At 36.4% G+C, this 15206-nt stretch overlaps 1 protein-coding gene across 1 annotated transcript; it reads left to right on the plus strand.

Annotated features, from left to right (window-relative positions):
* Positions 1 to 10600: 10600 nt before the first annotated feature.
* On the plus strand, positions 10601 to 11382 carry LOC127080432 (rho-N domain-containing protein 1, chloroplastic). The gene has a single exon (XM_051020750.1). The coding sequence runs from the start codon at positions 10606 to 10608 to the stop codon at positions 11380 to 11382; it is 777 nt and encodes a 258-aa protein (XP_050876707.1). The 5' UTR covers positions 10601 to 10605.
* Positions 11383 to 15206: the final 3824 nt, after the last annotated feature.

A 15206-nucleotide genomic window follows, 5' to 3' on the forward strand; every position in this document is an offset into this window, starting at 1 on the left:
TGACAGCGATGCCCAATTCGGTGTGTTCAAAAAGTTGTTGGAAGTCCTCCTTTGCAATTATTTCGAAATGAGCAGCTCCGAAAACACCTTCATCAAAATCTATACTACGAATGGACCCGTGCATAATATCGGACTCATCCACCATTTTCTCAAGACGCATCATAATTTGAGATTTTGTCCCGGACGTCGTTGGAAAATCTATACTACGAATGGACGTCGTCGGGAACCTAAAAATTCATATAAAATAAATCATGACTTTTTGTGATGCAACAGAATCGTTGCGTATATAATTCAATGGGTATATATATTTGTACCTCTTTTTGAGATGCAACCGACTCGATGCGTCTTGAAATCCCTTTACCAACTTTATGTGTGGGTCTTGTAGGAGTCTAACATTACCATGTAATAAGGATTGATTAAATATCATAATTGTAGCTGAATTGAAATGTGAATACTAAATATTCATAATCATTTAGAACATATATACCTCGGCATCAGGGAAAATTAGATCTGACGGTCAACCAACAAAGGATCCGACTGCATCTCGCATCAACGTTGTCTCTGAAACAACGTCAGGTAATGGGAGAAGGGCGTCCGTATCTAATACAAGGTCAACCGAAACTTTCATAAATCCCACCGGGAGGGGATTATGGTGAAGTAATTCACCCGAAGTATTGTGCACTTTTCCCTTGCCAACCATGCGATAAGTTGGTGACGATAGATACAGCTGACAAGGTGAAATGCCCTAAACCAATAATAAATGTTATTGTTAACGTGTATATGTGTCAAGTAAAAAAGTGCTATTTTAATTTCATAATAACATATATAATTACCTCGGGAAATTTCGGTTGATAATTGATACTAGCTCGGTCACTAGTATCTTTTGCCTCGGAAGCACACCTTTCCTCTCTATACCTTGCATTCTCGTTTTGCAGTTGGAGTACTTGTGCCCTTAACTCCGCCAAGGTCTCCATCACCTCTTTGTTGGTAGGATTTTTTGTTTTTGTTTTTTTATAAAATGACGACGGAGTCACACCAAAACCCTTACCCCTCACACGACCGGAATACTCAGGAACATTTAGTACTCGACTAAGTACGCTCCTGTAATCCTGGACCTCGGTTGAAGGTACGGTTTGGGATAAAGTCTCCTGAAATATTATTAGAGGAGATTAAAAATGAATTATATGTCTAACAAAATTTTCGATATGATTAAAGAAATAATGTTACATATACTTACACATTCGTCATAAACATTTTGGACCGCTTCAACGACAGCCCCATCCTTCCCAACCCGAGCAGCCTTCCATAATACGTGCTCCGGAAGAGATGTTGCGTCACTTTTCTCCTCGGCTAGCTACACATTGAATTAGATTATAAGATCATCAATTATAACATATTGTGACAATGTATAAGCTCATAGCATTTGAATATACTCACAATTCTTTGTTGTAACCGTGCATAACCCGTACGCCCTTTTTTGTACGGATACGCGGGTTTTGATGCCCTTTTCCTATTTTTGTCGCTTACTTCCTGGATAAAAAAGTTTAAGGCATATTAGAACCAAGTAACTTAACAATTGTATAATACCATAATTAATAGACATTACATGGAATTTTTCGTTTCTTCGTTTGGCGACAAAGTTATCCCATTCATCGGCTGAAATAATCTCGGCATACTTCATTGGCCGTTCTCCTTCAACAAATTTTCCTTCCTCATCCTTGAGAAATTTGTTGCACAAAAAGGATCGAAATCCTCAGAGTCTTTTTCCGGCCAATTGAATACAATATTTTTGCCGGCTTTCATCGATGTGAAAGGATCTCTAAAAAACATACAAATGGAGTGTGTTATTATAAAGTAATATTATAACAATATATGGTCAACAAATAGTCAACAAAAAAAACATATAACAATATATGGTAAGTACCTGTATCTCCGACCATATTTTTTCTTTGCCAACCTTCAAGTCCGGACTTCTCCAATTATCACATGTAATCGGAATATGTTGTCGAACAAGGAAACCAATGTAACTTGCCAACATTGAACCGTTAGGCTCAATTAGTTGGTCTTCAGCACTCCAATGCACTTCAAATTTTACACCCTTGTCTCTTGCACGAATGATTGACTTCATAACAGCCAATCCTCGTTTGATTTCTTTTTCAACATTGTTACGTGATCCATTCGCGTCATGGGTATCGTCTTGGTTAGCCATTTTATCTGTAATATAGAAATGATTCAATAAGACCCAAGTAAGACAATGATTCAATACGTGAACACATTCATATACCTTCCATTTCTCTCATGTTACAACAATCTAAACTCTTTTTTTTTATCATTATTGAATACAAACTCACACACACCTACTGCATGCAAAAGACCAATGCAAACTTATGGTGTTTGAAACATGAACAAACTTGCATCCATAATCATCAATTTTCCAAGCACAAGCTCAAACACACTTCAAATGATATCAGTTTTCAATCAGAAATAAAAAACTCAGTTTGCCCTAAACAACATTAATCAACATAATGCACAAAATGTAAAACTAAGTTTAGAAAATGCCCTAATCAAACACATGAAGAAAGTGAACGGTAACGATGGAGAAGAGAAATACCTTGAAGGTGACGGTAACGATGGAGAAGAAAGTGAACAGTGACGGTGGACGCAGATAACGCAGTGAACGTGAACGCAGCAGCAGAAAAAGGCGACGGCGACGATGACGGTGAGGGATGGAGAACGAACGGAGGACGAGAGTAATCGCAGTAGAGAGTAATCGCAGTAGAGAGAAAACCTAGTTACGTAAATGAAATAGCTTATAGAGAGGGAAAATAAAGAGACATGCAGTATATGTTATAATTTTAATGTTTACTAAAGGGGACCTTAGAGGGCGCTTTTGTAAAAAAAGCACCCTCTAAAGGGGGCCTAAGAGGGCGCTTCTGAAAGCGCTCTCTAAGGCTTTCCAAAAGCGCCTTCTAAACTGGAAATGTACATGGACTTAGAGAGCGCTTTTTTAAAAGCGCCCTCTAAGGGTAACCTTAGAGGGCGCTTTCATTAAAGCGCCCTCTATTGGTGTCCCTTTATTTCCTCATTATTTTTTTTTGGCTTCACTTTAGAGGGCGCTTTGTTACAAAAGCACCCTCTAAAGGGGGCCTAAGAGGGCGCTTCTAAAAGTGCTCTCTAAGGCTTTCCAAAAGCGCCTTATAAACTGGAAATATACATGGACATAGAGAGCGCTTTTTAACAAGCGCCCTCTAAGGTTACCCTTAGAGGGCGCTTTCAATAAAGCGTCCTCTATTGGTGTCCCTCCATTTCCTCATTATTTTTTCGCTTCATTTTAGAGGGCGCTTTATTACAAAAGCGCCCTCTAAAGTGCGTTGTCTATTCCAATAGTATGCTCCTTATTTTTTCTCTTCACTTTAGAGTGCGCTTTTGTAATAAAGCGCCCTCTAAGGGGCGCTGTCTATTCCAGTTTTTGGCGTAGTGATTAAAGTTTATTTACAATGAGTATTTATGAAAATGGTTTTGAAAAAGTCAAAGGCCTAAGGCCTAGGTTTCTAATTTGAAATAAAGTCAAAGTTTTGAAAATGATTTTTTGCTTGGTTTGAATGGGGAGATGAGAGAAGGGATATTCCTAAAGCATACAAAGATAAGAGGGGAAAAATAACCCTTGGAGTTCCTTTTCTTGGAGTCATAGAGATGACTCAAGATGCTCCTTTCCTTTGGATTTAGCACACAAAACAAGCAATCAATAAATTGAATTCAAGCTCCTAGGATCTCCATTTGGCTTGGCTCTTAACTTGGCTACTCATGACAATGGTCCTCTTTTCTTAAGATGAGGTTACTATCACACAAAAGCACACATCAAAAAGATCACAACATAATAAAGAGAATGGACAAAGAATAAGTTTGAGGAGAAGTCCTTTGAGGTCAACTTTGATTTTTAGCATTCTAAAGGCATGAGGCCTAGTTGCTCTTCAACATATTTTGCATTCTAAAGGCATGAGGCCTAGTTGCTCTTGAACTCCTTTAAGCATGGGTATATCCTAATTCTAAGTCCTTTCTCCTTTTGCATTTGGTCCACATCAAAACAAGCACAAAACAAAACAAAATAGCAATATATTTACACAATAATAGGCTCAAATGAGCAAAAGAAAAGTGACATAAAACATAAAATATGTGCTCAAGTGAGCAAAATAAAAATCAAGATGAATAATGAGCAAGAAATAAATGACATTAAAAGTAAATGACAAGAATTTAAAAGCTCAAATTAAAGTTAGTAGATAGTAGAGTTATGTTAGCTTGTCATTAGACAATGTAACGCTATGTTAAGCAATCGTAAGTGGACTAATATAGTAGCCACACCTATCTGCGGCCTGTCAATAAGAATATAGGCAAAGAACACAAGTTAGAGGTCATGACTAGTAAACCAAACTCCATAAACTTGTCATGCCAAACAAAAGGGGGAAGGGTCTTGTATTGACTTTTGGTTATTTGCTTGACCAAGAAGTAACCTATCTTTGACATAAAATAACTCACTTGATCATGGACCAAGTTGAGTTTGGTTTGGATCAAATAAGGTTAAACTCCTATTTGTCAAGACCAACCTCAAGACTTTAACTCATTGACCATTGAGGGAAAGAAAGGGATGAAGGTGAAAGGGAGGGGGTAAGAAGACAACAACCAATCCCAATTGATCAAAGTTGAATCAAATCAACCTTGATCAACACCAAATAGAAGAGGAATGAATATAACAAGTCAAGAAGTCAATAGTATTTTTTTGGGATTTTTTGAATTAAAATAAAATACAAATAAAAAATAAACAAACAAAGTTGAACCTCAAATTCAATTCAAAGCAACTTCAAAAAGTCCAATTAAATTCTTATAGGTTCAACATAGTCAAACAAACTTTGACTAATTTTCTCACAAATTTTTAAAGTCAGAAAGTAATTAAAATCAATTAAAAAAACAACCAAAAATAGCATAATATGAATTAAAATCTCAAATAATCTCAAAACAAACAAGAAATTGTTGAGACTATTTTTCATTGACTTATCAGAACCCATAGACGTTATGAAAATATTTTTGTATTTTTTTTAAAAGTCAGAAAGTAATTTAAAATGAATTAAAACCATTAAAAACCAAGTAATTCATAAAAAATATCAAATGAAGTCACAAAAATGATTAAAAATCATAATATGAAACTAGATTTTTCAAGTAAAATTTCAAAGTTGGTCTCATATATTTTCTGACTTCATATGAATTTTTAATGAATTTTTGAAAATAGAATGAATTAACAGAAAATAAAAAGAAAATGAAATAAGCGAAAACGCCTGAGCCACTAGATCCAATTCATTAATTGACGTGGCAAGGATGTATGGCTTGGATCTGAGGACACACGATACACTCAAGTCAAACGCGCAACTCAACGAATTAAAACAAGTAATTAAAACGAACGTGTGAGATTAGATTGTGTGTGAGAGAGAGAGAGAGAGATCCAAGGGCCAGGGATCAGAACACATGGTGGTGGTGGTGGAAACCACCGTCTTCTCTGATCAACCACACAAACTCCGACCAAAATTTGCAGAGAAATATATCTTATCAAAAACAAAAAACAAGGACATGGAAATAAAGCTCTTGTGATGTAGATCATCACTGTACCATTGGATTTCTTTCATGCTTCCTATATTGAGAGAAAGATGAAGGAGAAAATCATGGTGTCCACACGGATTGTTTATGAAATGGCAAATTGAATGCACCAAAAGCTTGCCTCAAGTATGAGGACTTCAGAGAACCACAGAAATACAAGAATACTACATTGAATTAAGAGTTTCAGATCCAAACAGTTTGAGTTGATACCTTCAAATTGGTGAGTTTCTGGCCACGAATTCTTTAAGCTCTTTGCTCCTCTTTGATCTCTGAATGTATGGAAGATGATTGGCTAAGGAATCTAGCTTTAAAACTCAGCTAATGTTGCTGAATTTCAAGCTCGAAAATATTGACAAAAGTTAGTGATTCCTTTGGTGAGGGTTATGATCTCAGTTCTGCAGCATGTGAGATCTCCAAAAGGTTATCAAATGAGGGACATGAAGCCTCTATTTATAGCTGAATGCATCAGATCACCACACTTTGCTCATGTGCATGGAAATTGAAATTTGAATGCATGGGCCTTTGTGGACGTGTGAGAGGCCCATGGATGGCTGAAAGAGCTTGCTGAGTTCACATAGAAGACATGTGGTCGTGTACATTGGATGGAAAGGGTGCTTGCAATTCAAGTTTTAGCATAAAATATCAAAAATGCACATAAATGAAAAGAAATTCGAAACTCAAAAATGGTAGACCCCAAGGACTTTTGTGAGTAATGGTTGGAAAGCTCTTGAAATAAGGAACAAAAGTCATGTTAGGCAAAAAATCTGTTGGTTTTATATGTTGGCAGCAATTTTGGTAAAACCTAGAGTGTTCACAAGTTGTCACATGCGTTGTCTTGACATAAGATAGCATGTACCTGCAGGATGTTTAAAATGTGATTATGCAGGATTTTACTGAGATGTCAGACCCGATGTCATGACATCTCTATACAGAACATTCAGTCTGAATGTTATGTATTATGTGATTGTGTTTCTAATGCTAATCTATGTATGATTGATGAGATGATTGGACGCACTATCAATCGGTAATTACAACTAGATTGACTTATTTTCCAAAGAGATATAATCAACTGTCATGAGAAGATATGAATGGAAAATAGTTTTAGGGTTTTATGATGTTCAAGCCCAGCCAAATGCTTCTATATAAAGGACATGGAAAACCTGGTTTTATACACAAGAAATAACGAACGAAATATTGAGAGAGAATAAGGGTTTAAGTCTTGTGTGGTCGTATGAATTGTAAGTCATTCATTCATCCATAGATGATTGAATTAGACTGATTTTTGAGTTGTAATTTGTCCATTCTAAGATTTGAAGCATGAGTGTGTGTTTACTTGATTGAAGCTTTTAAGTAAGATCAAGTACGTGTCTTTGAAGAGTGTCTTCTTTTCATTGTAATTCTTGTTTTATATCACTGCTGTGATTGAGGGGGAGTGAGTAGGATCTCATATCTAAGAGTTCTTAGGTAGAAGTCACACAGGTAGAGATTAGGTGAAAAGACTGTAACTTGAAGTTGTTTACTGAGAGTCTTTGAACTGATTCTATTTAGTGGATTTTCTTCCTGGCTTGGTAGCCCCCAGACGTAGGTGAGTTTGCACCGAACTGGGTTAACAATTGCTTGTGTCTCTTGCATTACTGTTCTTTATCTTTTATCCTGTTTGTATTGTTCAGATATTAGTGTCGTGACATTCCCTTCGACATCTCATATCTGATACCAGAATTTCAAAATCATTTGGCATGTGCAAATTGATCAAAACTGGCCTGGGAAATTCAATTATAAAACATATTCAAATCACTTTGAAAAAGTTAACCAAAAGCAAGCTTGGTTAAACCCCTCTGTCCTCATGATACAAGATTCAAATGAGAAAATCTCCAACATAAAAGTTATAGATCTTTTCAAGGTAGTCAATTTAGACTCAACGTTTTCATCATTTGGATTTTCTATGACAATGTTATTGGCATTTGAAGTTGGGTACTTTTTCAAATTCAATGAATTAGGTCCAAGATGACCTATAATGTTTTTCAATATCACATGTATTTACTTTAGGATTATGAAATTTTGTGCAACATAACATTTGAATTAGACATCTCAAGCTTTCCAATTCCTTTGGTCTCACCTCAAAATCATAAACATTAAGGAAGTTATACCCTTGGTAAGTTGACCCAAAATTAGGGTTTTAGTCAAAATGACCTATAATGTTTTGAAATGAATGATGACCTTCCAAATTTCAAATGGATTTTTAATGAACATGAAAGTTGTTCATATGGTTATTAGGAATATTTTTGCATTTGGGGTCATCTTCATTTGACAAACACATCAAAAGTTATAGCTCATTGGACCTCAGCTTAGTCAGATGACTTGATTGATCAACTTTTCAAAGTCAAACTTCCAATCTTGATGAATAAATGGTTGAGGGGCCTCAAATAGGCTCATATATGCATAAATTTATAAATGAAAGAACTTTCCTTGAGTAACTTTGATCATAGGTTGAGATTGATTCATGGGCAAGGCACAGTTAAAGCATAGTGAAATTAGGGTTTCCCTGGGAAACAATCTTCAAGCCCTTTGAGTTATCTTGATCAAATTGGAAAATTGAGATACTAGGGAGACATATATGATGATTAGGAACTTTGTCGACCATAGTCATGCTTTTTCTCATCTTCATCTAGCCATTGCATTGGGCTTAGGAGCCTCCTAGGAGCATTGTGGAGTACATGATCACTTGAGCTTCAAAACAACAAGAGTTAGTGACATACTTTTGTGCTTTTGGTTAGTAATCAAATAAGAAAAGCAATAATATACAATACAAGCATGCTTGGTGATCTCAAACCACTCAAACAAGTCCCAACCCTAGGGTTAAGGAGCCAAACATGTTGTGATCCTTGAGGCAATGCACTTGTGCAATAACATGATGCCATGAGGGATCTTAGGGTCAAAATTAGGGTCTTACAGATGCCCCTATTTAAGGTCATTCTATCCGGAGATATGAAGGTTAAAATCTTCGTCTCGACGAGATAGAATAAGCTTAAATAATAGTTGTCATACCCCGATTTTGGCCCTGAATTTTTTTTTCATTTTTTCATTTTTATTTGGCAATTGGCCTAAAGTTCATTTGCATACATTCATTCCCAAATCCATATTTTTGTTACACATTGGTCATTGTCTAGGCTTTTTTTTATCATGGTGCTTTTGATTATAAAATGGATTTTAATTATTTGACTTTTTAATTTTCAATTTGATTTTAATTTCGAATTAAGTTTAATTCCAAATTTCAATTTAATCTTAATTGTTTATTTTACTAATGATTCAAACTCTAATTGATTTTAATTTTCAAATAAATATTAGAATTGATATCAAAGTATTTTTAACAAATTATAGATTAATTTGATGTTAATTTGTTTTTTTACTGATGTTTTATTATTATTTAAATTGATATTTAAATTAGTATTGGATTATTTCTAAAAATCCATTTTATAATCAAACATGATCCATTTCCCATCCATAGTACATTTCAAATCAAAATAATACATACGCTCATTTCATAACATTCAGTAATATTTAACTTTCAAACATCTCCAAACTCATTTTCATACATACATTTTCATGTAACATTCAAGCATAACAATGCATCACATCCATATCCATTTCTAAATTCATTTCTAAAATCCATATCCATTTCCATAAGCTACAAAGTCATGCTCCAAATTACATTTCACAACATTTTCTCTCAAGTATATCATATTACATAAATCCTACAAATACAATCTTAATGAACAATCAAAACTCCATCAAGAATCTAAATTCCAGCATTCCAATAATTCATTCCAAAAAAGAGTTCAACAACACATCAATATCATAACAGAAGGTTTCAACATCACTTTCCAATTCCTAATAGAACCTTCAACCCGCTCACTCTATTTCGTTCCAAAATGGTTGCAAATATGAAAAGTTCTGCTGAGTTTTCTTCCTGTACTGAATTTCTAAAGACTCAACCATGTAAAAGTTCCAATCAGCTTCCCCATATCAAGTGCGAAGATTTGGTCAAAAATAAGCTCAGCGGTAATGGCAAAAATTGTGGTCTAATTACTTCCACAATGGAAGGTGTACCATTGCAACGTAAATCAGCAAAATCTAATAGGAGTAACAGTTCAGGTTCGAAAAGACCACGGATGTCCCAATCAGAAGATTATACAAGCCTTAATGGAACTGAAGAGTCAAAGGATAGTTCTGACAAGCTTGGATCGAATAATCTAAAGTGTACTTCTCCAACAAGGACTGCCGGTCTTCCGCAAAGTTCTGTTGGAATGCTTCCAGGTCCATCATCAGCAGCAGTACCCAAAACCAAATGCCAAATGAAGATTCAAAGATTTATTAGTAGAAATAAAAAGGAAAAAATCACATAAAAGTGTAAGGAAGGGTCAGACATAACTGGAGTTCCAACTAAGATGTTGACAGTGAATTGTTCAATGAGAATGACAGTACATAACCCTGCATCTTTTTCCGGCATTTATGTCAGCTCTAAGTCGGTGAATCTTATGTTACAGTTGCAACTGGTGAGTTGAAGAAATATCGTCAACAACTCCAGATGACTTGTTATTACATCTGGGCAAGACTGTGTTTGCAGAAGCTCCAAGCGGTGAAAAGGTGGAGCGAACTGCAACGTGTAATCTTCATCTGAAACCAGGAAATGAACAGATTGATTAACAGGAAAAAGTGAAATTGTTTGAAAGCCAAAAAGAGATGGGGTTATAGTACTCACTTTCTTTAACTGTCCCATAAAGCCAGCATAATACCTCATCCACAAACGCCAGGCGGACTCCTCTCTGCCAGTAGTTCCTCATTTTTACTCTCTGCGTGGTATCTTTGGTTCTAAGCATTTCTGTGTGAACGAGACGGCCTGCATCGTCCCTGTATAACAGCTAAGACATATTAATATAAACACATTTCTAAGGATACCGAACAATGTCGCAAACAGTGAATCTCGTCGTCGCCAACAACGTTGGTGGTGGAATGCCAGAAGGCAAGTGTTTCCCGTGTTCACATGTTTATGGAAGAACAACTGCTGTGTATTCATGCCCTATTATAGGTCGTCATAGAATTTGTTCCCATGTCAAAATTGGAGGACTAAAGTCTGGTTCTTTGGCTGCATCATCTATTGTTTGTGAAGCAAGGAGGGACCCGTATTTCTCGAGACAAAACAACAGGAACGAGCCATCCAGAGGAAGAAACGGGAACAATGATGGAAGAGTTCTCTTTGAGAATTTTGAAGAAGATATGTTCAAATTCCAGGCTGCTTCAGCCCCTGGCGCCAGAGAGAAAGAGATTGTTGAGTTATTTAAGAAGGTTCAGGCTCAGCTACGTGAGAGAGCTTCCTTGGTTAAAGAAGAAAAGAAAATTGAAGTACCCCACAGACATGTTAAAGAGAATTCTGCTGTAGATTCCCTTCTTAACGTTCTGAAGAGACACTCGGTTCAGCCAGTAAAGAAAAGCAGCGGAGAAGACCGTAACTCTGACCAGATGCAAGAAAGTAATCAATACAATGGAGTACAGAGCACTAATTCTTTTGATTCAAACAATTCTCCAAAGGATGAGTCTCGAGATGCCAACGTTGCTGCTGTGGCAAGGCCTCAATCAGTTTTCCAAAGAAAGTCTCCTGTTCCACGCGTAAAGTATCAGCCTGTCTCCCATTATGAGGATGAGACTAATGTAGAGACAACCCATCGTGTTGCACCAAATTAGAGTTTCCAAAATCTTGAACCTTCTGGTGAGGCTAAACCGAAGTTACTCATCGAGTGCTCCAAATTCCACTGTAGTAACACAAAGCAAAATAGCAAGGCAGTAAAATCCAAGAAAATACCCAAAATAGAGTTAAGACAAAACAATTGGAGAAAACTTGATTTCAGAATACCTTTTCGAATCTAGCATAAACAGGGCAATCCGAGTCTGAACATCAAAAAAGTATTTCGTAGGGACGCCTCTTTTGAACCCAAGGTACCAATTCGAAACCCTAATCTGCAAATATAAATAGAGAGAAGCGAATCAGTGAGGTGGGGGGACGAAAATCGGAGGCGGAATTGAAAACTTGAAAGAAAATCAAAAACCTAATCCTAAGATAAAAGAAAACCAGCATTCGAAGAAGCGAAGGAAGGAGATTCGATTGTTACCTGAGTTACCAAACAACCGAAGGTGAGTTTCCGTTTGGGATTTTCAATCTCTGTTGTAGTTTGTTTCTTAGAGATATGCTGAAGTGTGAGCGAATCGCGAGACTGAGAGAGAAGGGTGAGAGGTGATGGGCGGTTTTGAGAGCAGAGAGAGATTTCGATTGAGAGATGCTGAGGTAGAAGGCGATTTGTTTGAGAGTGTGAGAGAAAAGTGAGATTGGGAGAGAACGATTCTGTTACTATTTCAAATTGTTTTTTTCTTTTTTTCTTAAATTCGTTTTAAACAAAGTAAATTTTGAAAAATCATTTAAAGTTTGTTTAAACTTCCTAAGTTTTATTTAATATTAATTAATAAATATTTCCTCCTTTTCAATTCATATTCCCATTGAAAAACCCAACAGCCAAGCGGCTGGGTTTAATTATTGGTAGTCCAACAGATTTCTTCTTTATTAGTTTTTTTATTTTAATTCTAATTTTTGATCTATCTTGGTTTATTTATCCTAACTAGCATTAAAATAATAATTAGTCATGAATGGTCTGGTGAAGAGGGGTGAGTTTTATGGTCTTTAGTGTAGTGGGTTCGATACCCGTATTGAGCATTTTATTTTCTTTTAGCATTTTATTTTATGTTTATGTTTTTATTATACTCATGGTTGATCTGCTTTCTTTTAATTTCATCATTCATTCAAAACCATTTTAAAACTATAAAAATCATATTTTTCTCGATTCAATGTCGAACCCATTTTCACACCCTTGTAAGTCGATTGCTTTTTAAGCATCGCCATCAACCTCACATAGCTTACTCTTGGGCTTTCTTACAATGAGCCGGTTCTCTTGCACTTACACTCATATTTCGCATCATTTGTTGTTTGGGCCTGATTTTAATTATTTCACGATTTTTTAATCCCCATTTAACAAGATGTACCCCCACTCCCCCGATGTGTAATAATTTGGTACTGTTTTATTTCTTTTTTACTTGATTGTTTAGTTAGCTACTAACACAAGAATAAAATCAACAATTTCAAAAGATACAAAAATATGACTCGATCCAACGTCGAGTATTTTCACAATAAACAAACCAATTCATTTCTCCCTCCTATTCTATTCCATTTCTTTCAAACTTTCACCAAACGCTTGATTCAACGTCAAGCCACCTTTTCTAATAAAAACTCAAAAAAATATTAATTCATATTCAAGACCTTTTCAATAAAGATGGAAATGGAACGTGGTGTATACCACGCACTCCTGAGACTGGGATTCGAGATGTATACCTCGCCAATCCTAGTTCTCACCATCATCCAAATTCATTCACTTTGTCCTCTCGAACACTCATTCAAATTTCTCTTGAACGTCCATCAATACTTGATCTATGGTCAAGTCATTTTTCACAACAAAACTCAAAAAATATTAATTCTTATTTAACACTTTTTCAATAAAGATGGAAATGGAACATGGTGTATACCATGCACTCTTGAGGCTAGGATTCGAGATGTATATCTCGCTCATCCAAGTTCTCGCCATCATCTAAAATTGTCAATGTGGTTTCGTCAAACCCTTTCTCAATCAAATCTAAAATACCTAAATCTTATTTAACACTTTTTCAATAAAGGTGGAAATGGAACATGGTGTATACCATGCACTCCTGAGATTAAGATTCGAGACGTATGCCTCGCCAATCTTAACTCTCGCCATCTTCTAAAACTGTCAATGCGGTTTCTTCAAACCCTTTCTCAATCAAATTCCAAAAAAATACTTAATTCCTATCTTAACTTCTTTCAATAAAGATGGAAATGGAACATGGTGTATACCGTGCACTCCTGAGGCTAGGATTCGAGATGTATATCTCGCTCATCCAAGTTCTCGCCATCACTCAAAATACATCCAACCGATCAAACTCTTCTCTCCCCGCCATGCGACTAATCAAAGAACCTTTTTCATAAATGAAAGATATATTGTCTTAAGTGATACAAAACAATGTTTCGGCCACGATTGTTGAGTAGAGATAAATGACGCTTTTCCGAATGTAGATTTATAAATCCGTTCGATGTGTGGTATGCGTCCACTCCTCATCTGTTTTGGGTAAAACAATGTTTTCGTCGATTAATACAGTATAGCTTTCGCTAAAATCGACCAACAAACAAACATTTTTCTACCCAGAACTACGTAAGCCTTGATTTCTCTTTTGAGATACGTAGGAGCAAGATTTTTAAATCTTGTCAGGCCCACTAATAAAAAACTTAGGTTTAGTCCTTCGTTAAAAAAAATCCAAAAACATTTTCTTTTCTTCTATTCTTTCTTTCCTACCTAATAAACTGAAAAGCCTAACATTTCAAACTAACATTAACGCACACAACTGACCTAACGGTTCCCGTTGAGTACAACGGACGTGAGGGGTGCTAATACCTTCCCCTTGCGTAATCGACTCCCGAACCCTGATATTGGTTGCGATGACCATATCTTATCCTTTCTTTTGTCTTGGGTTTTATCGATATTTCCCCTTTCCTTTTTAGGAATAAATAAAATTCGGTGGCGACTCTGTTCAGTCCATCATTGCGAGCGTGCGATCGCGCTTCGCTTTGTAGTCGTATCCCCATTTTTTCGAGGTGCGACAGATGGCGACTCTGCTGGGGAAGACAAAATCCTAAGCGAGTCAAGCCTAGTTAGGACGTTTGTGTGCCTTTGTTTGTTTAATTTTATGGCTTTTCCCTTATTTATTGCTTTTAATATCTTTATTGTTATATTGATATCTGTTGTATATTGGTTCTATTGTGATTGTTGGTACTTGGGTATTTGATTGCAAACCATGTGGGAAAGACTCTACACCCGAGTCTAAAGTAAAAAAACATAAGATAGGACGATGGTTGAGTAGTGCAGACTCCCGAGGTGTATACTTCGTAAGAGTCGGTACGAGAACCTCACTTAGAGTAGATCCTTTTGCAAATATTGTCGCCCGAGGTGTATACCTCGTAAGCTTCAACGTTTCAAAGGGGTCCATGACTCTAAGGACCTTTTAGAACATTGAACCTTTGACAACTAGAAATGATGGTTGCGTAGTATGGATTCCCGAGGTGGATACTTCGTAAGGATCGATACGAGAACCTCACTCAGAATAGATTCTCTAGATGGAGTTGATGACCGGAAAGTATTTTCCGTAAGCGTCAAACAGTCTTTTGAATCCATGACTCTGAGTACCCTGTCTAGAACCCAGTCGATGGTTGCGTAGTACGGACTCCCGAGGTGAATACTTCGTAAGGGTCGGTACGAGAACCTCACCCAGAATAGATTCCCTTGATTGAGTTGACGACCGGAAAGTATTTCCCGTAAGCGTCAAACATTCTTGTGAATCAATGACTCTGGGAATCCTTTGTAACAAAACCTTAGATCTTACCCGGTGAGAACCTA

The sequence above is a fragment of the Lathyrus oleraceus genome, chromosome 5 (assembly GCF_024323335.1).
Source record: "Lathyrus oleraceus cultivar Zhongwan6 chromosome 5, CAAS_Psat_ZW6_1.0, whole genome shotgun sequence".
NCBI lineage: Eukaryota > Viridiplantae > Streptophyta > Magnoliopsida > Fabales > Fabaceae > Lathyrus > Lathyrus oleraceus.

Coding starts and splice junctions, on each gene's coding strand:
- LOC127080432 (XM_051020750.1), top strand. CDS start 10,606: ATGTCGCAAACAGTGAATCTCGTCGTCGCCAACAACGTTGGTGGTGGA.